This window comes from Eptatretus burgeri, chromosome 6 (genome assembly GCF_056783735.1).
Source record: "Eptatretus burgeri isolate ZD-2024b chromosome 6, Ebu_testis_v1, whole genome shotgun sequence".
NCBI classification, from domain to species: Eukaryota; Metazoa; Chordata; class Myxini; order Myxiniformes; family Myxinidae; genus Eptatretus; species Eptatretus burgeri.
The window spans coordinates 109201310-109227400 of record NC_140966.1 but is presented as its reverse complement, the minus strand read 5'-3'; the positions used below and the strand labels follow the sequence as shown (position 1 = coordinate 109227400).

General features: G+C 45.7%; 1 protein-coding gene across 2 annotated transcripts in view; it reads right to left on the bottom strand.

Moving 5' to 3' along the window:
- Window positions 1-4228: 4228 nt before the first annotated feature.
- The window catches only part of LOC147025579 (SLAIN motif-containing protein 2-like), a 23282-nt gene continuing 1419 nt past the window's right edge, over window positions 4229-26091 (bottom strand). Inside the window, exons 2-10 of one of the 2 annotated variants that reach the window (XR_015059582.1) lie at window positions 25569-25708; window positions 24691-24818; window positions 22445-22549; window positions 22190-22312; window positions 13946-14197; window positions 12522-12626; window positions 12063-12267; window positions 5723-5852; window positions 4229-4646 (exon numbers count right to left, since the gene is read on the bottom strand). Coding sequence is in view for 1 of the 2 variants with exons in the window: in XM_085886692.1 (XP_085742818.1) it covers window positions 5795-5852; window positions 12063-12267; window positions 12522-12626; window positions 13946-14197; window positions 22190-22312; window positions 22445-22549; window positions 24691-24818; window positions 25569-25708 (1116 nt within the window). In the remaining variant the exon portion in view is untranslated. Of the gene's footprint in view, window positions 5853-12062; window positions 12268-12521; window positions 12627-13945; window positions 14198-22189; window positions 22313-22444; window positions 22550-24690; window positions 24819-25568; window positions 25709-26091 lie in introns of both variants that reach the window. The other variant, XM_085886692.1, reaches the window with a different exon arrangement.

Genomic DNA, 26091 nt, shown 5'->3' with positions numbered 1-26091 from the left:
CGTTGCACAAGCTTGATGGGCCCTATGGCCTGTGTTCAGATTTCTTGGAAAGGAACATATTTACGACATCCATTTCCAAACCCATGTCACCTAAAATTGTATCTCTTCCCCCCCCCTCCATTTCTCATTACCCATTCAACACAATCACATTCTCTCCCTCCCTCACCTAAGCCTCTCAACAAGCAGGTTCCCATGACTCCCACTGTCAATTTGTTCCCTCTTTACCTCCCCATCACCTCTCTCCTCTCCTCTCATTCGTTCCCTTTTTACCCTTCATCACCTCTTCCCTAAGCCTTGGATTGGCTTAACGGTTAGGGTGGCTGACTTACGATTTTAGGATCTTGAGTTCAAGCCCATTCAACGTTGAATGAACATCAGGTGGGTTGACTGAGCCCATCATCCTGATGAGGTTCGTGGAAATGAGCACCAGCATGCTGGTAACAGAAGGCATTGCATCAGTGGCACAGCTGCACTCCCAGAAAATGATGGAGCCAAGCAGCCACAGGCTGCATCCAAATAAATACATAAATCTCTTCCCTCAACTCATTTGTTCCCCCTTTACCCTCCACCACCTCTCTCTCTTCCCTCAACTCATTCGTATGTCAGTTCTAGTCAACACTCAGTAGAGATGGGGTTTGTTGCCATCGCTGCCATGCGCCTTGCCCTTTATTCTGTTGGCCTGTCTGCATTTAACTGCTTAGCCAAAGATCGAACCGCTATTTAACCACATACACAGCATGTGTGAACTGTTTAACCACACTCGAACTTTATTCCCTCTCCCACAAGTGAGTGCCGGTATACACGAACATCATTTAAAATCATTCCAAGATGCTTTTGAAAATCTACTTACGGACCTTCTTTGAAACCACGACACACACACATTTACTTACGGGACATTTCATTAGCTCACCAAGAATACAGTTCAGGTGCCCTAATAGGATGGCAGAACATACTCCTGTCCGTAACCCATGAGTAAAATTGCTTCAGTACCAAGTTTAGAGGGTGCAAAATATAATTAATTACTTTCCTCTGCTCTGTTATTTTTTTTTCAGGTTCTGCTCATCGTGGTTGGTAGCATAGCACAAAGCCCCACATTCCAAAAGGAAACTGGTGTCCACGACAAAAATTTCACCCCATTATCATCAAAGCGGAGTTTTTGTGATTGTATCGTTGGCAAACCTTAGGAATCTTTAAAGATATCAAATTGAATGTTACAGTGTCCTGCAAAAGTTTCACATTTCCAACCTGGCCTCCAAGCCTGTCGCTGACTGGGAATCCTCCGTCGTGCAAAGTCCTTCCTCAGCCCACCTGAGCTCCTGACCACATACAAAGCTTTCGTTCACAGCATGATGGAGTACTGCTCTCCGCTCTGGGCTGGTGCTCCTGCCTCTCACCTTTCTCGATTTCATGCTGTGGAAACAAAGGCAGTTAGGATCAGTGGTATCTCGCACGACGAAACTGAGTCTTTGGGTCTCTCACTCTCTCACCGCAGGCAGGTCTGTGCTCTGTCTTCTACCCACTCCTCTCCATCCTTGCCCCCCCCTCCCCATTCTGTGATCTGCTCCCCTACATTTCTGCAGGGTGCTCAAGGTCCACCAGTAATCCTCTTCTGGTAAAACTACTAAAATCAAGAATCACTGCTCACCTTCACCCTTTCATTCCTCTATTTACCCACCTCTGGAACAAACTCCCACACTCTCTTCAATCCCACTCTTCCCTCCAGGTGTTCAAAACAGCTGTTCAACACCACCTATTATTTTCCCTCATCCAAAACCTCGATCTTTTCTTCCCCGGTTAATCCACCCCAAACCCACCTCCTTCAAATTCCCTGCTTTCCTTCCTGAAAGTTCCTGTAGTATCACCTTGTTTACCCCGTGTACCCTGCCCATCCCTCTCCCGTCAACAGATCTCCAAATGTCTCTGTTCCCCACTGTTTTGTGCTTCCCTTTCCCACCCCTCTAGTCTCCTGCTCCCTTTTTTTTTAATTATACGTTCTGTGTGTTAGCTCTTATACGTGCGTCGACATTGTATACAAAAGTAAAAACTATTTTTTAAACCAGGGTAGGAGATTCACATTTCAGCATGACAACGATCCGAAGCACAAAGATAAAGCCACACGGGAGTAGCTGAATAAGAAGAAAATAAATGTTCTCGAGTGTCCCAGTGAAAGTCCTGACATGAACCCGATTAAACATTTATGGCGAGACTTGACCGCAGTCCATCGACGATCCCCATCAAACTTGGCAGAACTCGAGCAATTTTCACGTGAACGATGGACAAACATTTCACCGTCTCACTGTGTGAAGCTGGTAGAGACCGACCCAAAAGAGACTCGGAACAATCATTGCTGCAATCGGTGCTTCCACCAGGTACTCACCCCCCGAAGGAGCTGAATACTTTTATAACCGGTGAATTTTGATTTGTACAAGTTTTCTACAGCTATTCCTGACTTGTAACGTCCTTCAACTATAACCGTGTTTAGTTTGATCCCTTCGGTTATTCCTAAAAAAGTTCATTTAAAGAAATTGTTTCTTCATCATTCATAACTCATTTAAATGTGGTGTTATTGGTCGGGGGTGAACACTTTTACAGGTCACTGAACACAGTTTATTTGTACACGTGTGTAGTTATACGTATATATAAAATGTGGGAAAAATTAGTCAAAGGTCAAGGTCAATGCCATCCACAACATGGAAAACAACTATCAGGCGACAATTAGAAAATACAGTCAACCAACTTTGTTACACACAACATTCCATCATGTAAAACACTTGAAAGGTCAAATTTTCTAAATTAGTTTCCATGGCAACCATTGTTTATTTTGATATCACAAGTATCGTGCTATGCACAATGACGACATTTTTCATCAATAATAATAGTTCTTCCTCTGAGCAGACCACCATTGTCGACAAGGTAAACGTGTACTACATGTCACGGTCCACATCACCACTTTACGTCGAATTCCCGTTTCTACCAATACACGCTCCAAAACACTGACACGTACGGACACGTTGGAGAAGGGTACCCTCCTAGTAGTCTCTGAAACTGCTGATGGGATTGCGACCAAACTTGACTCAAATTATCTTCATTGTGGTAGAACTCAAATTTGTTCATAGCATCCTCCACCTACAAGTCGGTTGTCGTAAGGTTCAAAAGGTCCCAAAAGTCCTTGAATTTGGATCCAGTTTGGCCGTCATTTTGGATTACAGAAAAACCCTTCATCTTCTTCTCTCAAGCAGCTTAACCGATCGATGTGAAACTACAAATTTGTGATCAACAACTCAAGGGAAATATAGTTTGTTAACAATGATGTCATCAGTCACGTGATATGGCAGTCATATTGGGTAATCAGAAAACCTTTAAAAACGTCCTTCTCTGAAACCTATTGAATGATTGATGCGAAACAAAATATACGATCGACCACCTATGAGAACGTTTGATTAAAAAAAGCGGATTTGAAACACAATATGGCTGCCAGTGACATCATCAATACAAAAAGTGGGAAATATCTTGAAAAACATGAATTCTGGACACCTTGGAGTTGCGCCCCATCAAGTTGGGATAATTTTAACACGAAGTGACATCATAATACTGGAAGTGGACAATATCTCAAAAACTAAGGCTCATAGACAGCAGAGAGTTGCTCTTCTGTGAACATCACGTCAATACCACCCCAACCTAAAACGTGTGTTCTAAATCCAGCTCTTTTATATATATATATATATATATATATATATATATATATATATATATATATATATATATATATATATACACACCCTGTCCATCTGTTGCTCCACCTTTTGGCAACCAGCTGGGTGAGCTACAACACCATTGGTCCCTCTTTTTTATTGGAAGTCGAGGTTCGTGAAACAGTGAAAACACAGAAGGCAGGGAAACAATACACAGGGTTAAGGGACACTTGGAGGACAAATGTTGGACACAAGAGGTAAAGGAAGAGGGAAAGAAAAACTCTGTAGTGGAGGGAGTGAGGGGGGGGGGGATGGAGAGGACAGTCACAGAGACAGAGAGGCAGAAAGAGAGACAGAGACAGACAGATTTTATGTCAGCAAAGGAATGATTTTATGTCAATTGCGATGATGGACTTCTCCAATGACATTGTATGTATATAACATACTGCTACACTCAGCAATCCTACATAAAGTGGTGGAACTCCGCCACATGTGCCATGACCCAGTGACAAAAACAGGAAGTAAAGCGCAGCAGGTAAGGGATCATTCGATTTATTGGTGGATCAGGGATAAGCAGGTTTATTGGAGTCACAAGGAGGCAAAAATTCAAGGGTGAAAAAGGAATGAATATATTTCGGGGGGGGGGGGGGGTAGGATAACAAATGAAAATACCGAATGGCACACGAATGTTATCAAGTTCAGAGCAAAGTTAAATAAATACCCTAATTTATGGCACAAAACTAGAAAGGAAATTTCAGTAGATCGACATTAAAACGTTTGATTGCTTCACCACCGGTTTATCGATTATTATCAAACACCCTGTTAACACGGAAACATTAAATCTCTTCCTTACCCTGACATCCAGGCACGTATCATGGGACCGCACAGCACACGACGCGTCGCTCTTCGCAGCTTGTTGAAGGTAAGCCGATGCCGATGGCGCAAAACACAACTCTGACATATGAGCGAGCACACACCGAGCAGAAATTATTTAAAAATAAAATAAAAATTATACACCGAGGCCTCAATCTTGGGCCGAACCATAAAATCCCACGAACGTATCAAGTATTCCACGATGTCACAAGTGGCTTCATGGTACCAGAAGTAATCGGTGAGTGACGAGGACGACCGACGATAATGGAGGGCTCGTCTGTGCCCTGTCCGTGTGCTTACTTTGCAGGACACGAGAAAAACGGTTCATTTTTACAAACATTGGCATAAAAGCTAAATTTGCCTCCAGCTTATGGCGAGGGCATCACACGCGTTTAAATAATAGCAAAAAAGGATGGGGCTTCAAAAACAATCGCAAACGCCAGCTGAGGCACAACTTGCCTAATCGGGCGCACGCAAATCTGGCTCCGAAATAACGACCATCGAGACAGCGAGTCGAGGAGTGTGACGCCAGCGTCTCAAACTTAAGCACAAGTACCAACTGCTCTTTTGCCAAAACCACCTCCCACTTAACAGTCATGACTAATCTTGGAGAGAAGGAGGAAGAGGGTGGGGGGGGGAGGAAATGGCACAGGAAGAGGGAAATATCAATTCAGATCAAAATCGACAGGTCATCCAAAGAAAGTGTGAATGAAAAAGAGGCCTTATGGTCACGAGCAGGTTAAAAAAAAAAAAAAAAAATCACAAAACCTAATGGAGGGAAGCTTAGTTCTGAAGCCTTCGAATCGTCCGGTTATGCATCAATGGGCAAATCAAAGCCGATTCAGTCCCATTCAGACGAGCGATCGGTACGTCGAGCTTACTCTACGGAGAGGCACCGTGATCAGTAGCATATTCAGTGTGCTCCGAAACAATGCATCCTGGGTATTACTTCATGTTTCAAATCAAAACCAACACTCATCATAAAAGTACACTGGAAAGGTAGAGGAAGTTAAATCTGCCGTCGCAGTACGATTACTGTCATTACAAACCTGCAATCTAATATTAAAAGGAACCGTTTAAAGCAAATCATTAGGAAAAACAAGCTGTGCAAATGAGCATGGAATGACAAAGGGAATTACAGAAACGCTTGGTGTTACCCTTGTGTCCAGTGCAATAACAGGTAACACAGGTGTGTGATTTGCAATCACTTCGGGTGTCCCATCAAAATGTCAGTAACAGCCGTCCTTCCAGCTATCATCTGATGAAACACTGCTGAACTGTAGATTCCTGGAATGACAGAGGGGGATGACTCACGCAATGAAGAGAAAGAGCAGTGGCTGTGTGGGGGGGGGAGGGGGGACATCATAATAATTCGGAGGGAAATGAGGGAGGGAGAGGACGATGCTTTAAGAGGCAAATTAAGGAAAACTCCAAATCAGGTGTACAGTTTAGGGTAGATGCAACGAGGTACACAGGTAGTACAGTACGGCAAACAACCCAAGCAATAAGAGGGGCTCATGCACATGAAGCTGTGGTAGCCCACGAGAGCTTGCACATACAGAGCGAGGACAATATTTACCAGTTCATATCATACTCAAAAACGAACCCTCACACCTCCCTCCCCTCAAAAGCCTCGACCAAACAACAACCCTCCCCACACACCAAGCCTAAACAAACGACCCTTCCCCAACACCTCACACAAACTACACCACCTTACCCAAATAACACCACCCCCAACGATGCCACCCCGCAACACCTCACCGCTCAAATTACCCCCCCCCCCCCACCGAGGAATTCCATGTCAAGTGTACACACCCTCCTGACACTAATACCTCATTTTCTCCCCATATGTTGGTCATTTATTCACTTAGGTGAAAAAACTCAAAATACCAACTTTTAGACTTGTGGACCCATCGGGCCCATTTTAAGGCCCCCCCAAATTTGGGCGCCCCGGCTGCCCCACAATCTTCCAGAGGCCATATCACAGGTTGTCGTGGTCTGATTTGGCTGATCTTGGTATCAAAATGCTCGTAAAAGCGAGATCTTTCGAATCACGTAAAGTAAAATCACTCCGAAACAGTAATTCAAAAAGTTATAGTTTGGTGCGCCCTTTGACCTTGGGCCCCGCTCCGTAGCCAAACCGATGGTCCAGATTTTTTCCTGTGAGAATACCCCTTCATATACTCCAACACCTCAGCATAAATGAAAATGGGATCTCAATGGGTTCAAGTGTGATGATGGTTTTATTGTTCGGGGACTCGGTTGCTAGACACACAAAACGCCACAATACATAGCACAATATTTGAACACAAGATTTCCAATACACTATATCAGGATATTGTACATAAATTTTCCACATGCACATGCAGGAACTGGAAGCGATACTTGTTAGAGTAAGAGTTTTTCCTTGCATATTATAGTCAAGATTTTTTGCTAACCAATGATTTATTTGACAGCTGTGTTTCTTTTTTACTGATTGTGTAGGTTCTATCTGTAGCAGTTTTTGGTTCTACGGAAAGAAGTTTATCAGAAAAGTCTAAAATGCAGTGATCTTCAATGTCAGGAAAAAAGAAACTATTTGCGGGCCCGTGTGGATGAAGAAAATTCACTTACACTTCATGAGTGTCCTGAAAGGCTTCCATGATGCAAGCAAGCCACCATTTTCCATCATAGTGCACTGTGACATAACCTGAGAGTTTCCCGTTAAAAGTTGGTGTAGATTTTGAAATAGCCGACTCGATACGGTGTTCCTCGCTAAGGCTGAATTTGCGTACTTGAAGAGCAGTTTCAGAAATAGGGATGAAAGCATGAAGTTTTTGAGTTACAGCCATGGTTTTGGCAGTTTTTAACCTTTCTTCAAAATTTCGTTATTCCTCGTCACACGCCTCTTGGATCCTGTAACCGAACTTCATTTCATTCAAACCATTTTCAGCAAAGGCGAAAAGATCTTTTGGAGAAATAATTTGACTGTCGTAAGATCGACGCAGGCTCTCATGTGTTGCTTCTCGTTTGACTGTACCTCCCACGCCATCTGAAGAGCCCTTGCCATCACTTGTGGCAAAAAAAGCCATACTCTGATTTGTGACTACATCGGTTTATGAAGGCTTTGCAATTCATATATTGGCCAGCGCAACCGTCTGAGAAATGGTAAAGTTTCTTTACATTTCCAAAGCTAGATTTCAAGTGTTCAATGAGCATTCTTTGGAAGAGGTGGACTGAGACAACGTCGTGAGTATTGCATTCTGATATAATCGTGAACGAATCGTGGTTTAATTTGCCATCGTCCGATTTGAAATAGTAAAGCCAGGGGTGAATTTTCCCTTGAGAGCAGTTCCAATGGAATCCTTGGGCCGCATCCTGTACAACAAACGAATAGTTCTCTGAGAAGTCTCCAATAATGACAAATTCTCCTTCACCGATTTAGTCTTTCTTATTTTTCAGAAACTGAGATTGGGCCTTGGCAATGAAGTTGTGTCTCACTAAGTTCACAGAATTGATTTATGAATTCTTCCAAAGGCAGGACCATGGAGCCCAGTTCAGATCTGTCGGTGGATATCCAACGTTTAAACTGAATTTCATCAATATCCTCAAGTTCATAAGCACTCAGTAGCTCGGTTTTGAAGTCTTCAATTGATGGGCAACTGACACAAGTTCTGAAATAACATGCTGGTTGTGCTGGGTTGCAAACTATGCGTGCTATCACATGATGATAGCAAGGAAGTTTGGCTATTTGTGGCATTTTGGAACGAAACATCATGAGTTTCACATTTTGATGTATCGTACATACACATAAACTGTGTACCACCTGAACCGGCCAGGACACACTCCGAGGGACGGAGCATGGTGAACTTCGCGAATCCAACTTTCAAGCCAGGGTTCTTCTCTTTGAATTTCTGAAACAGTTCCTCGAGATTGTTTAGTACCAGGCACTTTTGAATTTTGTCTTTTCCATGTTCATTCCTGACCACCACAGTCCTTTTTCCCCGGCATTATTCGGCTGACTTCATCACTTCGGTAAAATTCGGTTACGGCGGAGTCAGGCAATATTTTACCCTGTTTGGGATTTGGAGACGATAGCATACCATTTTCTTTCTCTAAATTTTTGGCTTGCACAGCCATTCTTTGGGAGCAACTGAATTCACTCATCATCCCTCTGATGCTCATATTCCAAGCAAATATTGTCAGTATACGTATTTGCTCTGAACGGCTCAAAACAACGAATTTTTCTTTCAGGCTTTTGATCACCTCTGGCATGCAGTTTTAATCACATTTTAACGCTGTATTTAGTGTTTTCTCCGCAGTGCTTGGCCCAGCAACTAGTTCCAATTTCTTTCGCACAGAATCTTCCACTTTACTTTGCTTTTCAAGAACGTACCCTGGGTTCCTTTCCGCCTTTCGTTTGTCGAATGGGCTTTCGCCTATCATCGATAACGACTGGTTTAATAGGTCAACTTCTGTTTCTCGCTCATAAACCTCCTCGTCTTCATCTGTCGAAATAGATTCTGCAATGCCTTCGATAGTACCTTCTGATGATAATTTCGAACTGGTCGAAGATGATTCTTCAATACGCTCTGGTGACAACTGAGAAAGTTTTTTTTTCTGCACGAAGTACAAAGTCTGTCATCTTTTTTCACCTTTGAAGAAAATTTCATCAACATATCATTTGACACATTGCGAAGATCTTTTTGTTGTTTCGTTTTATGGCAGCTGAACGGATCGCAACAGTATTTTCGGAACTTCTTTCGATCTTTAGTCACTATGCTTAGTGCAAAATATGCAATAACTGAGATTAGCCTATTTATAACTTAATTTGATGATGGTTATACAAAAAAATGTACGCTTAAAAATCAATAGACCCAATAGGCCGAATAATTTTTCGCAAATTATGCAATATATATTGTTACGGAAATGGCCCTTATTGGACTACTAAATATAGGATTAGCTCAGATCCCCCATTAAATGCATGTTTAGCTAGGTTGTGTGGTAAAATGGACGTTACATGTGTGCCAGGAGATATGAGGCTGTATTATTGTTGTGCGGTGGTGGTGGAACGAGAGCTCCCTCTTCTTCTTCCCCATCCCGGACGAGGCCCCGCTCAGTCGGCTGAGAGGGTGTGGCCAAAAAGAGGAGGTGACGCGAAGGGGAGGAGTTTGGTCAGCTTCGAAAAGGGGGAGGAGCGAGTGGTTCAAAGTGAGCGAACGAAAGAAAACTGTAAAAGAGAGAAAAGGGTTCAGTGTGTGGAAATAGTCGGTCTTGAGGCGTGCTCGGGTTTCAGAGGCCACGAGCGCCGAAAGGAGGAGGTGAAACTGAAGTAAAAAAACGGCAGTCGGCTTTGAGAGGCTGCCTGCACGTCGAGTCTGCCTTTTTGGGCAGTGGGAGAGGCGGCCTGCACGTCAAGTTGGCGATCGACTCTTATGGGGAGGTGATCGACAGGTTCGGCCTGCATCTGGCCGTGGAGCCTCCATCCTTACTCACCTCACGGCTCGACACGTTGTCGATCCGCCTGCGGAGCTCGGCACCTCGACTTGGGCCTTGTCTGGAGAACAGGGCAGGCCTAGATTTGTGTGCTGGACCCTGGGAGAGATCGGCTGAGGCCCATCGTCGACCTTACGCGGGGTCAGAGCGCGCGGAGACCGCGTGCGGTGCGAAGGGGGCAAGAGTATGACGCCGCCATCTTGCCACGCGGCGCGTTCGAGCTGGAGTTCAAATCCGTGGACATCCGCTTGTTACTAGCGACATTCGTGCTTTTTGACACTGTCCTCTCATCCATGAGACATCACCAAGTACTCTGTCTTGCATGCATGCTGTCTGTCCTTGTCTGCACGTTGTTCAAGGCATATCTCGGTAGCTACCCCCTCAAAACCTGTAGTCCGTGGTTCTCTAGTTAAGAACGGGTTGAGGATTCTTAATAAAAACATTGTCGTGAATTTTGCTTGTGTTGTGATCCCTGTGTTCCCCAATAAATCTGGTTAATTCGTATGAAGTTGCCGCTATGGATTAATTTGTGTCGCGTCGAGGAACGATCCGTTCGATTGGCATATAAAACCAAAATGGTTACAGACTGGCAGAAAACACTCGGCATCTGACAAAACCAGTCTGTAACGAGGGGTTCTAGTTCCCCAACTGGCAAGGTAAAAGGATTACGTTGGTATCGCGATTGAAGACGCGTGACCCGAGGCCTGTGCTGAGCCGGCAGGCGTTATAAACCCCGGATATGGCGGTGGTGAGGGTGGCGCCAAGAGTTGGGTGAGAATCCCGCCACCCCAGATCCGCAACAATATATATATATATATATAGTCCAAAGATGATGATCGTCAATTTGAGACATAAAGTCGCCTGCCAGCAGGTGACGTCATTGGAACGATGACGGCAAACGTCGCATCAAGAATTAGTGATATGTGGACCCTGAACAATAAAACCATAATCACACTTGAACCCATTGAGATCCCATATTAATTTATGCTGAGGTGTTGGAGTATATGAAGGGGTATTCTCACATGGAAAAAAATAATAATAATTAAAAAAAAAAAAAAAAAAAAAAAAAAAAAAAAAAAAAATCGGGATCATCGGTTTGGCTGGGGGGCGGGCACAAGGTCAAAGGGCACCTTAAACTACAACTTTTTGAATTAGTGTTTCGGAGTGATTTTACTTGACGCAATTCGAAAGATCTCGCTTTTACGAGCATTTTGATACCAAGATCATCCAAATCGGACCACTGCAACCTGTGATATGGCCACTGGAAGATTGGGGGTCAACCGGGGGTACCCAAATTTGTGGGGGGGGGATAAAATGGGCCCCGATGGGCTCCCAGGTCTGAAAATTGACTCAATGTTTTACCGTGGATACAAACACTTGCACAAAAAAAAGATTGAAATCTGAGACGGTGTCAAAATTTCGCTGAAAAATGTGTACATTTGACATGGAACGCCCCCCCCACCCCATTACCCCACCCAAACTACACCACTCCCCAAATAACTACCCCCCACAAAGCTTCACACAAGCAGCTACCCCCCTTCCCAAACACCTCACCCAAAAAAACTACACCACCCCCCTCATTCCCTCTCCCCCTTCCATACTTGACAAAATCACATCATCCCCAATCATCGTGAAACAATTTCTCGGTTAACGCCGATAGAGAACTTACTGCAAGTGACAAAGGTTTATCACAATAAAAACCGGAGTGGAGAACCATATACCTCCGCCAAGCTGAACAGTTTACATGTTGTGTACCACTGATGGGCCGGATCTGCATCCAGACCCGAGCCAAAATCTAATCACTTCGGCCTAGTCCACCCAACCTGTCCACCAAGTCTGAATCCATCCAAAACTTTGAGTTATCCTGCTCACAGACAAAGGAATAGACAGGGGTGAAAACATGACCTCCATCCACCCTTGGTGATTGGGGGGGGGGGGTAATTACAGTTTCAAACTTAATCTACATACAGGTTTAATAACACAAAAAACATTCGCGTCAAACCTCCGGCTTTGGTCACCAACCTCTTGGACAATTTGTCTGTGCTCGACAATCTTCTCCTTCCACCCAACGAACTTCGGCCCACCGACTCGAAGGTTGCACTTCCACGACCCCTGGGCAGAACGTGTGCAGACGGGGATGGACCGCTCTCCCTGCCATGGGATTGGCTAGATTGCGAGATGACGGAAGAAAACTTCTGGCGATAAGTGGAAGAAGTTGTACCAGCGACTGCATTCGAGGGAGGAGGGGGGGGCGGGGAATTCAAAGAGGACGATAAAAGGAGAGTTGTGGCAGATAATTGGAATAAAATCCAAAGCAGATTGTGCCTGTCGTGTTCCCAACTGAAATGGCTTGCGATGTTGGAAACCCGAGTTGAAATTCCATGTGTTCAAGGAAAAGGAAGGATTGGGCATGACAACGAAAGAAGGAAAAAAAGAAACAGGGGAAGGGAAAATGTGAAGGCAGTGAGGTTTGCCTCTGACCAGGTGGTTGCCGTGGTGATGCACGAGGCAGACCCGATCCACGTGCAATCGCCGTATGGGGTAAAGGAAGTCCCATGTGGGATCGGTTATTCGCAGTAGTCTTTTCTGCAGGAAACAACAAACCCTTCAAAGCACCCTTCAGACAAGGGAAGAACGTCATTCGCATCACAAGTAAATGGCTCATGAGCACAAAAAACATCTCCAGAACCACGAGGAAGCCAAGTATCACAGATATCAGTGAAGATGGAGGGGAGACAGTGGCATACCGCAACAATGAGAAAGGGTCTGTGGTGAGAGCAAAGGACGACGATGGGCATGACATGTGGTAATGAAGATGCAAACCACAGAGGGGGTGTCAACCTCCTCCCCCGCCCCACATTAACTTCACATGATGAAGAAAAAAAACAACTGTTGTGACATTCATGGAGGGTGAGAGGGGATAGTCACAAGTCAGGTTTAAGTACGTTCTGTGTGCTCGTGTGGGGTTTAGCATAATTTACGAGTTCTATTAATCTATGTTTACAGTGAAGTTGTCTCGTACATGGGGGACGGGAACGGTCCAAATTTATCCCCCAATGAATACAACTGACAACCCTGTTAGCTTTACCGATATCTAATGTGTTTACCTCCATTTCTATTCATTCCTGTGAATATTATCCAAGACATGATCATGATCCATGATCCAAGACAGGATCATGGTGGGTGGTTACACCTACTATTGATCTGGTCGCTCTGATGGTTACCGTGCCCAAGGAGTTGCTGTAGCTGTATCCAAGAAGCTGACTCCAATGATAATTGAGGCAACACCGGTCAACGAGCGTATTATGAGATGAAGGATTCGTCACTCCTTGGGTGTCATTTCCTTTGTCTCTATGTGCTTCGACTGAGGCGAGTTATCTCACCATGAAGGACGCATTCTATTCCACGCTCGAGTCTGTGGTTGATCAGTGCCCCAGGCAAGATACACTTCCAGTCTTGGGGGATTTCAATGCATCGACTGGAACCGATAGGGATGGTTTTGAGACGAGTGTTGGTCCCCATGGGTCTGGAACTGTGAACCTGAATAGCGCAAAGTTCCTTGACTTTATAAGAAGTCATGGACTAAGGGTGGCTGGTTCGTGGCATCAGCGCCCACAAGCTCACATTGCTGGACTTGGTATGGCAAAAGAGATCGACCATGTGCTCGTTGATGGTCGCTGGAGTCGCTGGCTTCGAAGGAAGCATCTTTTGCCTCCTTAAAAGATGTTCGAAAACTGCTCGGATTGCAATTTTTGGTTGATCAAACTCCCTCACAACCCCAATGATTCAGAAAAGGCCAAAAGTAACTTCACATTGAAAATGTTCAACACTAATACTGTACAAGGAGGACAATCTGGAGAAACCACAGAAGCACAATCACCAAGCAATGGTACACCATCCCTCACCTTGCCTGGTTGCCCCATCGATCCGCTGAGAGTTGGAACGTGTGACCGCAGGAGGCCTGGTACGCCTGGAATGGTTGGGAATGGTCCCGCTGGGGCTAACGAGGGCCGAACGTCGAATACGAGGGGGAGACCGAGGGGTGTGATGCTGCTGGAGAGAACAACAGGAGCTGGAATCATCCAGACTAGTGCAATCGGTATCACTGGCAGCTTGACGGTGGTGGCTCGACAAACTTCCAGCTTCCTGTCTTAGGCCTAGGAGAATATGGAGGAAGGCGGTGGATAGGGATGTCATTGGTACATCAGAAAGGCATTTTACATAACTGGTAAAGAGTATGTGATGGGGGTGTTGTTTGGGTTTGTGGTATTAAAACACAGCCTTGCATTACATAATTCAAGCAAACTTAACTCACAGGTGTAACTGCAGCATAGATAAAAAAAAAACACAACCTAAAATTGATTCTTCCATTTGACAATCAACAATCAAAGAGATTACCCGTGGAGAGCACTGGATCCCCTAATCTCCATGCAAGAGCAATAGATCCCAAGACCCACACACTTCCACGAACGTGTCATTCCAATGAAAGATCATTCGTGGACATGGCGCTTGTAAATCAATTAGGAAACACACCGTGCCCAGCAGAGAAATGAGGGGCTGGTCCCAAATACCTTGCAAGTATTCCATCATCAACAGAACCATTCAGAAAGGAACAAGTTCAAACATCTTTGGAATAACTACGTCCTGGAAAAGGAGAGTGTCATGCATTCTGCACAGTTTTGATATTTTATAACAGCAAAGAAGCTGCAGTCAATCAATTTGACGAAACACGAGTTCAGTATTTGGATTGAGCACATGTACACCAATCATAAAAAAAATAGGGGCAATACCCCTAGGAACTCACCTGGTAGTGGCTTAGATAAGAAAACCAGGGGAACCCCCCCCCCCCTTTATTAGGAGGTTGTAACAATCTAAGTTAATTTCCCCGTGGTTTGCTCGACCCAAAGTCCCAATTTAACGGAGAAATTATCATCGGCGGCAGATCTCATCGGAGTTGCTGAACATCGGAAACCGAATGAAAGATCTGTTCAGCTTTCCCGGCAGACGGTCTCTGTGGACAATCCATCGCTAAATTGATGATTATCTGGGTGAAGGATTGAACCTCGACTCCAGTCAGCCCAAGAAAGGTCACGGTTAATGGCGAAGACTAGATGTTCAAGAAACTAAAGTTCCAGTGGCCGACTATGCTAATAGCCAAGTAGCTTCCTTCCAGAGGAACACGGTGAGACAGACATTCATCAAGATTGAAAGACATTCAATTTTTCAGACCAGCATCAAATCAACTAAAAATCAGCTGAGAGTGAAGCAGCTGCTGTTTGTCAGTCAGTAGAATGGGGGTACTGCACAGAACAATGTAATCCGTAAAAGGGAAAGGGTTTACTTGAGTATCTCATGGGTCATTTGTGCTATTGAGGAACAAGACTGGATGTAAGACTCTGACTTAAGGCAGTCCAGCCTCCACTGGGAGAGGAGAGGAGTCTATTGATAGAAACATGGTAACTGAACAAGTGGAATAAGTCAGAGAATGAAGGACAAAGTTGCCCATGTATCCCACAAGGCAGGCAGAATTGTCATGCAGAACAGAGTGCCAGACTGTGATGAATACTCGAGATATGTGCAGGTGGATGCTCTGCACCTCGTGTTTGAGAGGAAGGAGGAACGATTGAAGAAAAATTGAAGAAATAAAGGTTGCAATGTTTACATCGGGTCAAACCCAAAAAGATGCAGAGGGCCTGGGTTGCAATATCATGGCTAGATATTGCAGAGCAGCGCCAACACAAATCCAGCTGGTGCAGTGGCATTTCAAGTCACCGCAGAGGAGGAACAGAGTTGGGATAGACAGATAAAAGATAACCCATGTGAGTGGAAATATAAATAACATATGCGCGCGCGCACGCACGCACGCACGCACGCACGCACGCACGCACGCACGCACGCACACACGCACACACGCACACACGCACACACACACACACACCTTGCGGGAAGTGCCGCCACTTTGCGGGATACTCGAGATACCAGCGCCGTCACAACAATGGCGCCGCTTTTATCACCGCACTTGGTGGGGAATTTCCTCAGCAGGAATTTTGTCCTCCCTGTGGATGCCAACCAATAGGGATTGTCCATGCCCTGTCATTTTAAATGCTGAACATCAAGCAATGAGGCAGCACCGACCATTTTTAAAGTCTTTGGTGGGACTCAGCCGTGGAGTTTGAACCACCGGCCTCCCAGAATCAGAGCGGACACGAACAATTACACCACAGAGTCCGGTTTGTGCCGAATATTGTACAACACGAGTTAATCGCGACACGTATCAATATATTCACTCCAACACAGAGATGCCAACTTATGGAAATCAAAATTAGGGAGGATTTGCAACCGACACCAAATAATGTGCGCGAAGCGCACATCTCGAGCGCGGAGCGCTCGACCCTTGCGGCGGGATCCAGGGCCCGCCTTAGGGCCCTGGAAGCTCTGGGGTTCTAGACGCTCTCTAGTGCCCTCTGAGCCCTATTTTGGAGCATTTAACATGTTAAGAATTCCCACTTTTTGAACAAAAAAAGGGGAAAATTGTGCACTTTTTAATGTTACATGTATGTTAATATTAGTAAGTTAGGGGACAATCAAAGATTAACAAAAAGCACAAAAGAAGCAATATTTTTCTTACCTTACTGGCTGGTACTACTGCTGCTTGCTTTTTCCATGGCAGCTTTGCTGAGTGACAGCTGTGTGGCTCTTTTAGCCCTTCTGATTATGTCTTTGCTGTATTCTCTCTGGTAGCAAGGGGTGCTATGAGCTAGTGTTTCAATTAAGAGAGCTTCCAGGGTTTTGACACTCAAATTGGGACGAAATTCAGTATGATTCTTCCATACAAGACTGAGTGCCCGCTCACATGATGCGTTCGAATGAGGAATGACCAAGATTCCCTTCATCACTTTGCTCAAATTAGGATACTTCTTGGCACCAGTGCAGGGATCTGTGAGCTGTGAAATCTGATGCCACTGCTCATCCACTCTCACTGTCTCAGTAGCAATTGTAGCTATGGAGGCGTCTGCCTGGCAGTGAGCGAATTCACTCTCAAGACTGTCTATGTCACTATCACCGCCACTGAACAGACAGGGGAATTTCTTGATGAAAAACTCCACACAGTCAAACCCCACTTCTTGGTGTAGCTTAACATCCAGCACCTGAGCATGCTTGGCTAATTCATCATCTAGCGGCCAGGTTTTGAAGATGTAATTGCAGGCTTTCACATAATATGAGCGAACTGCACTGAAGAAACCTTGGATGTCTGACTCACTCAGAGTGAAGGTGGATTTCTTGAGACTCCTTTGTTCCCTTATATACAGTTTGGCATCGTTCCCAATCATGAGGTCCTCATCATTCTTCTGATGATTTCTGTCAGAGAAGGGTACATTTACCAGAGCAACCGATGACACCGATGGTTTCAAAAACCGTACGAAGATATCTTTCAGAAGACCATTCAATTCTCCGTGCAGGAGATGAATACAGGGTTCGTCTCTTTGGAGCAGAAGATTCCCCTTCTCAAAAAGCTTGTTAGCATATCGAAGGAAGAAACAATAGAGTTTTGTTTGTGGAGACAAGAACATCCTGTTGACACGTTTTTCTCTAGATTCCTGCACAGTGTTTGAGGAAGATGCGCTTTTAGTTGTAGAACTCGTAGTACACTTAGCCGCAGGGCGATCACACTTGCGTTTACTGCCAGCAGAAGAGGTCAGACTCGTAGTACCAGATCCAATTTTACGTTTGAGGAGAGAGCTTGAGGTAGGTGCAGCCAAGGAAGAAGACCTCTGATTCGAAGGTTTTGCTGAGCTTCTATCAAGTGATTTGGCAAAAGCAGAACTTAACTTGGGTCCTTCTTTGCCTGTAGATGGGACTATCACAGTCTTTCTCGACTCTGAAGGGATCTGCTTTGTAGATGAACGTGATGAAGGGCCGGTGATGCTACCTGCTCTCAGCATTGGTTTTGGTGCTGTCCCTGCTGTCTTCTTCGCAGCAGATACTGCAGTGGTAGTGGTGAATGCTGCTCCACTAGTGCTTGATCCTGCAGTGCCAGTACTGGCAGTAGATACAGTGCCGTCCTTCTTGCTCGTTGTTAGAGTCTTGGCTACAGTTGGTTGCATTTTTTTTTGTACTTCTTTGAAGAAGAGGCGAAGTGGCTCCCACTGTTCAATCAGCCTGTCTAGGCACTGACCAAGGGACAGCCACCTTGTTGCGACATGCTTCAGAATCTTGTGTGTCGGGGCATCACAGAGTTCTTGCAGTGCTTTCACTCCTTTGACGCGTTTACTACTTTTGTCCAAGTAGTAGTAAATATCGATGAGAAAGTCATCTAATTCAATGGGTAAGGCCTGAGCCGCCTTCTTGGCCGTATTGTGCATCATATGGCAAGGGCATCCCATGATGTAGCATTCTGGATTTTGTTTGTGGATATAAGCAGCGACTCCTTTGTGCTTGCCCACCATGACAGAGGCATTATCAGCACAAAAGGAAACACAATTTCCCCACGGAATTTTCCTGTCACTGAACTCATGATCAAGCAGTTTGAAAATGTTTTCTCCAGTGGAATCTTGTTTGCACGCAGGCAAACTTAGCAAACCTTGCTTCACAATCCCAGCACTGTTGTCATAGTACGAAATCAGGACAGGATATAGCTGGGCCTCACCACTGTCATTGCTACCGTCTGTAGCTAGGCTAAATGGAGCTAGTCTAGCAATATCGGCAATAGATGAAGCAGTAACATTTGACAACTCACCAATTATTGCTGAAGTTTTTGTTCTTGCACATCCATACTTTGAAGCAACTTTTGAATCTGGAAACATCTTTTGAAATAGAGGTCCAGCATGATCTGAGACTGATATGGGCAAGTTATGTTCCACAATAAATCCACTAAAGAGAAGTTCCGCTCGGGTAACATCCTCTTCCTCGCTTGTCCCTTGTTTGGTGAAATAATTCGGAAGTGTACCGGTACTCGTGCTCGAAGATCTCTCCTTTGCAATGTCTGTGTGCCGTTTGCTTCCAACGTGCTTCCGAATATCATCGCGACCTCCGTGCTCAACTGAAATATCAACGCTGCATACTGTACAATACGCATGATGAATTCCTCTTTCAGACTTTCGAATACACGGGTATTGGAGACTGTATTCGGTCTTGTACTTCTGAGACCATTTCTTGGTCTTCGTAAGCTTCTTTTCTGCCATTTCGTAATCAACATCCAGGGCTTGAAGCATCGGTAACTTCGAAGTCGATGTTCCACAGCTGCAAGCGCGACTCGTAGAACTCTAGCGGCTGTTAAACACCGCACGGTGGTCGCGACCGCCGGGCTGGTACGGGGCCCAGCTGCATGCAGTGAGCGTATCGCATGCATATACACTGTGCATACATACCGCATGCACTGTATTGCACACATACCGCATGCACTAAATCTCAGTGCATGATCGCATAAGCGAGATCCAGACCCAATGTTTCGCTGCTCCTCATTTGAATTTGCAATTTTTTACGTCCAATTTGGTAGCAGCGAACGTTATGGAGTTACCACATGCTATACGTAGCAGACGATGCTTTTCATTCAATTCTCATACTAGTACATTCTGATTAGTGAACAGTGCAAAAATATCAAAATTTCGGGAGGATAAGGATAGTGATCGTAAGGGCGGGAGTTTGGGTGAATTTTCGGAAGCCTCCCGATGAAATCGGGAGGGTTGGCATCTGTGCCAACATCAACACAGGCTCGTCGCATGCCCACCAAGAGTGTTCCCACAATCCATTGTGACAAAATGGCCGTCAACGACATATTGTTTCACCAATATACCGTGATTGAATTCCTCGTGAAGGAGAACAACTCAGCTGCAGATATCTACGGCCGATGGAGTTAGGTGTCAAGAGATGCCTGCATGGGAGCGATCAGTGTCAGGAGGTGGGTGAAGCACTTCAAAGATGGAAACATGGACATCACCAATCAGCCACGCTGTAGTTGGCCAAGAAGTGCCACGACTGAACGTAACGAGCAGAAAGTTGATGCACTCATGGCGACCACGTGTCCACAAGCTGCTGCATCTGATTGGTTACGACGTCGTGAAATGTCATCATAAAACTGTTAGTCTTCTTCTGTAGATTGCAGCACAACGCTGTGAGGTAGCATCATTGGCTGTGTCACTGATGCAGTGCCTTATATAGGTGAGGGAAGGATTTGTTCAGGGTGCCGGCGATAGCTCTTCGTGAAAGACACCGTGGGGATCTTTAACGTCCTCTAACTAATGCCGGTAGACGGGATGCCCAATTTAATGTCCATCCGAGGGACAGCACACACTTTGATTGAATCATCGTTCCTGTGAAACACTGGGATGACAGTTTCGAGCGAGGCCGAGATTAAAAAAAAAAAAACTAGAAATCTCAACGTGACCTCATTTACAACTATAAAACATTTTAAATGACCGGAACCATCCAGCATGCAGGAGTCTTTTTAAGGACCATTCCAGGCGCCCGTAGACTGGGCCAGCCTCATCTCATTCTTCCATCCATCGGCGATCGAGCGTTTGTCGATGGTGATAACAAAACAGCTGTTCACCACCACTTCTCATCTTCCCCAAACCAAAACCTCAATCTTTTCTACCCCCATTAATCCACCCCAAACCCACCTCCTTCAAATTCCATGCTTTCCTTCCTGAAAGTCCCTGTAATGTCCATCTTGTTTACCCCGTGTTCCCCACCCCATCCCTCTCCCTTCCACAGATCTCCTCATGTCTCTTTTCCCCACTGTTTTGTTCTTCCCTCTCCCGCCCTCTTGTCTCATGCCCCCCTTGCTGTGCGTTGTGTGTTAACTCTCATACGAGCCTCGACAAGGTATACAAAAAAAAAAAAAGGCCAAAAGCATGATGGCGAAGGAGATGGCACCGCAGCTTGGCAGACGACACCATGCCGTGCAGATGACAACGACCTTGGGATTTCAGAAAGTTTGTTCCCATTGGGTTTCCCATTTGCTTATGGAAGAATACAAAAACACATGCATGGATGTGTCAGAGTTGCTTCACCGACATGCTGCCGAGGGTGAGGACTTCCTATTCCATATCGCGACTGTTGATGAAAGATAGTTCCACCGTTTTGATGTAGAAACCAAGCAGTAAAGCATGGAATGGCATCACTCCACATCTACAAAAAAATAAATAAATAAAAGAAGGCCAAAAAAGTATCCTCAACAGGCAAAGTTATGGGAATCGTTTTCTGGAATGCTGAGGGATGCATACTGGTTGATTTCCTGAATCCTTGATGAAAACCTGTTTGAGTCAGCCATTAATCTGAAACTGGGTAAGAGATTCACATTTCAGCAGGACAATGATCCAAAGCACAAAGATAAACCCACACTGGAGTCGCTGGATAAGAAGAAAATAAATGTTCGTGAGTGGCCCAAAGTCCTGACTTGAACCGAATTGAACATTTATGGCAAGAATGAGGATTGCAGTCCATCAACGATCCCCACCAAAGTTAGAAGATATCCTCCCCCCCCCTATATCCACCCCATTCCCTCCTCCTCCTCCTCCTCCCCTATATCCACCACATTTCCTCCTCCTCCTCCTCCTCCTCCTCCTCCTCCCCTATAACCACTCAAACTCATCCCCGTCCCCAATATCCACCTAAACTCGTCCTCCAACCCCTATATCCCCCCAAACCTCCTCCTCCTCCTCCTCCCCAATATCCACCCAAACTCGTCGTCCTCCTAATCCTACCCAATATTCACCCAAACTCGTCATCGTCCTCCTGCTCGTCCTCCTCCTCCTCCTCCTCCTCCTCCTCCCCAATATTCACCCAAACTCGTCCTCCTCCTCCTGCTCCTCCTCCCCAATATTCACCCAAATTCATCCTCCTCCTCCTCCTCCTCCCCTATATCGACCCAAACTCGTCCTCCTCCTCCTGACCTATATCCACCCAAACTCCACCTCCAATCCTATAACCACCCTATCCACCCAATTCTTAATACATAGGAATAAATAAATAAATTGATACCGACAGGGCCTAAGACTGAAGAAAATGTCATCCTTCTGGTGAGACACGAGTGTTGTGCAAACGACGCAAGAAAATGACCCCAAAACTATAACCGCTGTTCCAACACCGTCCATCTCCGAAATTGATCTCCACACCCACTCCCAATCCACACTGGCTTTTACACTCACTTTCCTCCTGCATCCTCGCAAGCACCTCGACGTCCGTGAGGTCCTGCAGACGATAACCCTCTCCTCCGTCGGACACTGACAGTTCGGACAGGCTGTCCAACGAGGACCCACCACGTACATCTCCTGCGGATAAATCAACACGAATCAACACACAATCGTGTACGAATCAACATACCATAATGGTGGCACGGCTGACAAGTTTCCATCCGATCAAAAGGAGATTGATTAAGGGGCCCAGTGAAGCAGAAGCACGACCTGTGTGGTGCCAGCTGGTACAGCTGAGGCTGCCGGGGCTGGACACTGGACTGGCCTGAGGAGTTGGAGAACTTGGAGCAGGCGGGATGTGAGATAGCCGAGGAGCTGGAAGGCAAGAGTATAAAAGAGAGCAAGGTGAGTCTGAGGTCAGGCCCAAACCTACACATTGATCGACCATGACCGTAATTTAAAATTTGTCCAGGATATTGGTGCAGAGACCATTGCTGGTGCAAAAGAGAGAAGGGCATTGGAGTTCATTTATATTAGAAAAACACATTTGGTTGTTTGTTTGTTTTCAATACAAGGTCAAGTTTTGTGGAAGAGCTCGAACACAGAATGGATCAAGATACAACAGAACAAAAACAGGAGAAAGAGGGAGGGGCTGGGGGGGGGGGACACCAACAGGAGTGTTGAAGGACAACATTGAGGGAGACTTCAACAAATAAGGGGTGTGTGGAGGAATGAGGGGTAGCTGTATGGAAGGATGCATGGCATGGACAAGATCTATACAGAAGCAAGCACTCAGGAAGGCAATTTGGAAGGAGGGTTAATGTTTGTAGAAAAGGTCTTGGTTTCAGATTGGGGTGAGGTGGTGAGGGTAGAAAAGATCATGGTGTTGGATTGGGGATGACATTAGATGGTGGTGGACAGCTGTCTTGAAGAGACATGGAGGGAAGAAAGAGATTGAAGCTGATGTGCAAGTTGGTTCCACAGGTGGAGAAAAAGAGGAGCACATGAGTGGAGGAGAGCAGTGATCCTGGATTTTGGTAGTGTCACCAGAAAGGAGTTGATGGTGGACCGTGTGAGCTCTGCAGAAACCTGGGGAAATAGGGGGGGAGGGGGGGAGACAAAGCATGGAAAGAGCAGAACGTGCAAGACCAGGAAGGAGGTGGTAGAAGTCAGAGACCAGTAACCCGTCAGCAATGGCAAAGTGATAGACCCATAGACTCAGCTTCATCGCGGGATATTCCAATATTATTAAAGGCCTCAGTTTCCATGACATCAAGCTGAGCAAGATGTGAGGCAGGAGAGTCAACCCTGAGAGGAGAGCAGGACTCCATCAAGTCGACAGGAGTTTAGGAATTCAAGGAAGGACTTTGCACAACGCAGGATGCCCAGTCGGCGACTGGTTTTGGAAGCCAAATGAGAAATGTGGTTTGCCAAAGAAAGATCATGGCTGATCGTGAGACTCAGGAGCTTGTGTGACTGATCTTCCTCAAGAGGCTTGTTAAGAAAGTAGATGCGAGACGGAGTGAGAGACGGGGTGAGAGTGAGAGACAGAGTTGTTCGAATTAAAAGACATATTCCAAGTGTTTGACCAGCTTGTGATTTTGTGAAGGTCTGAGGAGAATCAAGAGTTTGGAGGTTAAGGCAGGATGCCAGACGATCAAAACCTCGAGATGTGTCCAGAGAGACGGACATCGAGGGTCTCAATCCATTGCTGGGCGAGTCGAAGCAGCATGTCCAGGGTAGAGTGACCTGGTCTGAATCCGAATGGGTGATCCGAGATGAGGTTGTTGGATAAAAGGAATGATTTTATGTCAACTGTGATGATGGATTCCATGACCTTGCTGATGAATGGAAGGACAGTGAACTAAACAGTTTGTAGTTAAGAAGATCAGTTTTTGCACCTTTTGATGTAATATCTTGATGTTGGCGGGTTTCCTAGAAGATGACCGAGCACAAATGACAGGGTGAAATGGGCAAAGAGAGGATGTGCAAGAGCAGCAGAGCAAGATTTTAGGACATGTGAGCCGATTCCATCTGGCCCAGTAGCAGAGGCAGAGTCGATGGTTGAAAAACCTTCTCCACCTTGTCGGGTGCAAGAGGTAGAGTCCAGGAGCAGTTTGGTACGACTGGGAAGGATGGGTACAGAGCGTGCGGCTGGGGACAACAATCGGAAGAAAACACAGAATCGAGGCATTCGGCCTTCTCACGAAGATTCTTGTACGGTGTGGGCTACATCTCGCGTCAGAAAATTAAACTTTAACCTTTATTGAGGGAGAAGCCAGATAATAATTTATAAATCGATTAATATTTTCAAATTCATTACTCAAGAACAAAGAAAAGAGCAGAAGAGTTAAAATGTCATGGACACGTCACAGGAGCTACAAGACAAAATCGCCAAATATCTACTACGGTACTATGGTCATGCACCGCATGATGTACCGTATATGTTCATCACGTAAATTCTAACAGCTCCCCCACCCAACACTGTGGTTCACAATTCTTTACGCCCCACAGACCGTGCAGCGGTGGCCGCGGTGCCCAATTTCCCGAAACGACCGGCGAGGCGAACGCCAGACGCGACCAAGCGAGCGGACAGGCTCCGCGATGGCTGGGACTTGCCGGCCGTCTTGGCGATTCGTACAGCCTGACAGGAAGGTGGGGGGTGAAGAGGATTTCAGGCACATGTCCATAAAGGTTTTGACACGATTGTCAATCATCATAACCGTGCACGCCACAAAATGTACCAGCTTTCACCAATAGGTGCCAAATGATAAAACGCAGAATGGAAGTAGAACGGCACTCGGTAGAGCGCATACCTCCCTCGGCCAGGCTAAACAGTTTACGCTTTGTATCCCACCGATTGGCCGGATCTGCATCCGGAACTTCACCAAAATCAAATTGGCTTGGGATGTCTTCGTCGGGTCCCAAACAGGTTTCTTCTTCAGGATGTGACGAGTAAAGCCAACAAATAGGTAGTTCAGCTGATCCTTTTAGGATGGGAAATTGGTGACCATTTGTGTGTGGGTGAAAGTGGTGACTTGTTCAAAGCAAGAGGGTGATGTTCATGAACCAACGTTCGCTTCACCTACTTTCCAAAGGCGTCCAATAGCACCTGTTTGAGTTGACAAATGTAGTTGTCGTCGTTTTTCTGACGACACAGACCGAGTGTAATCCATATCAAGGCTTGTTTAGCTTTACGATCACACCAGTCCTTCGGAATGCTTCTTTGTGGCCTAGTAAGCGATCACGGACAATCCCTCGTCTTTCATTGCGCGTACTCCACACCCCACACCACAAATTCAATCTCACACAAGATGCAGCGGTATACTATCCCAGCAAACACGAGAACAGGATACAAAAACAAAAAGCAAACGTGGTGGAGAGAATCCCGTACCAGGAACCATCTTCTTCGTCGACGTTTTCTTCGACGTCGACGAGTTCCACCTCATCGAACGCATCCTTCCCGCTCGTTTCTTCCCTCCCCACTTTCAGGCCGGCGGGACTCAAAGGCTTCATGAGCATGGGCAAAGTGTCCTGAGAAACGAGAAGGAAACAGAAATCATCAAGTTCACACCTGATGGAATTGCGTGCCAAAAAACAAAAACAAACAAACAAAAAAAAAACAGATGACCGTCTACTAGCAAGGCGTCCACGTCCACGAGAGTGTGTAATGATGAACAGCACCACAAACAGCCGTTTAGTTCAGACTTTATATCGTTGTTGATGCTTCTCACGATGTCCACAAGTTGGGAAGATGTGTCAAAACAAAGAAAAAGTGGAAACACACCGGTTCATCCTGATCCCATCTCCCTCTTCCCTCTCCATCAGGGTACACCGAATCCTGGGGGAGGGGGTTGCTGTCAAACAGCTCGCTTTCTCAGCTTGGAAAGCGAACCCGACTGAGGGCAACATTCATT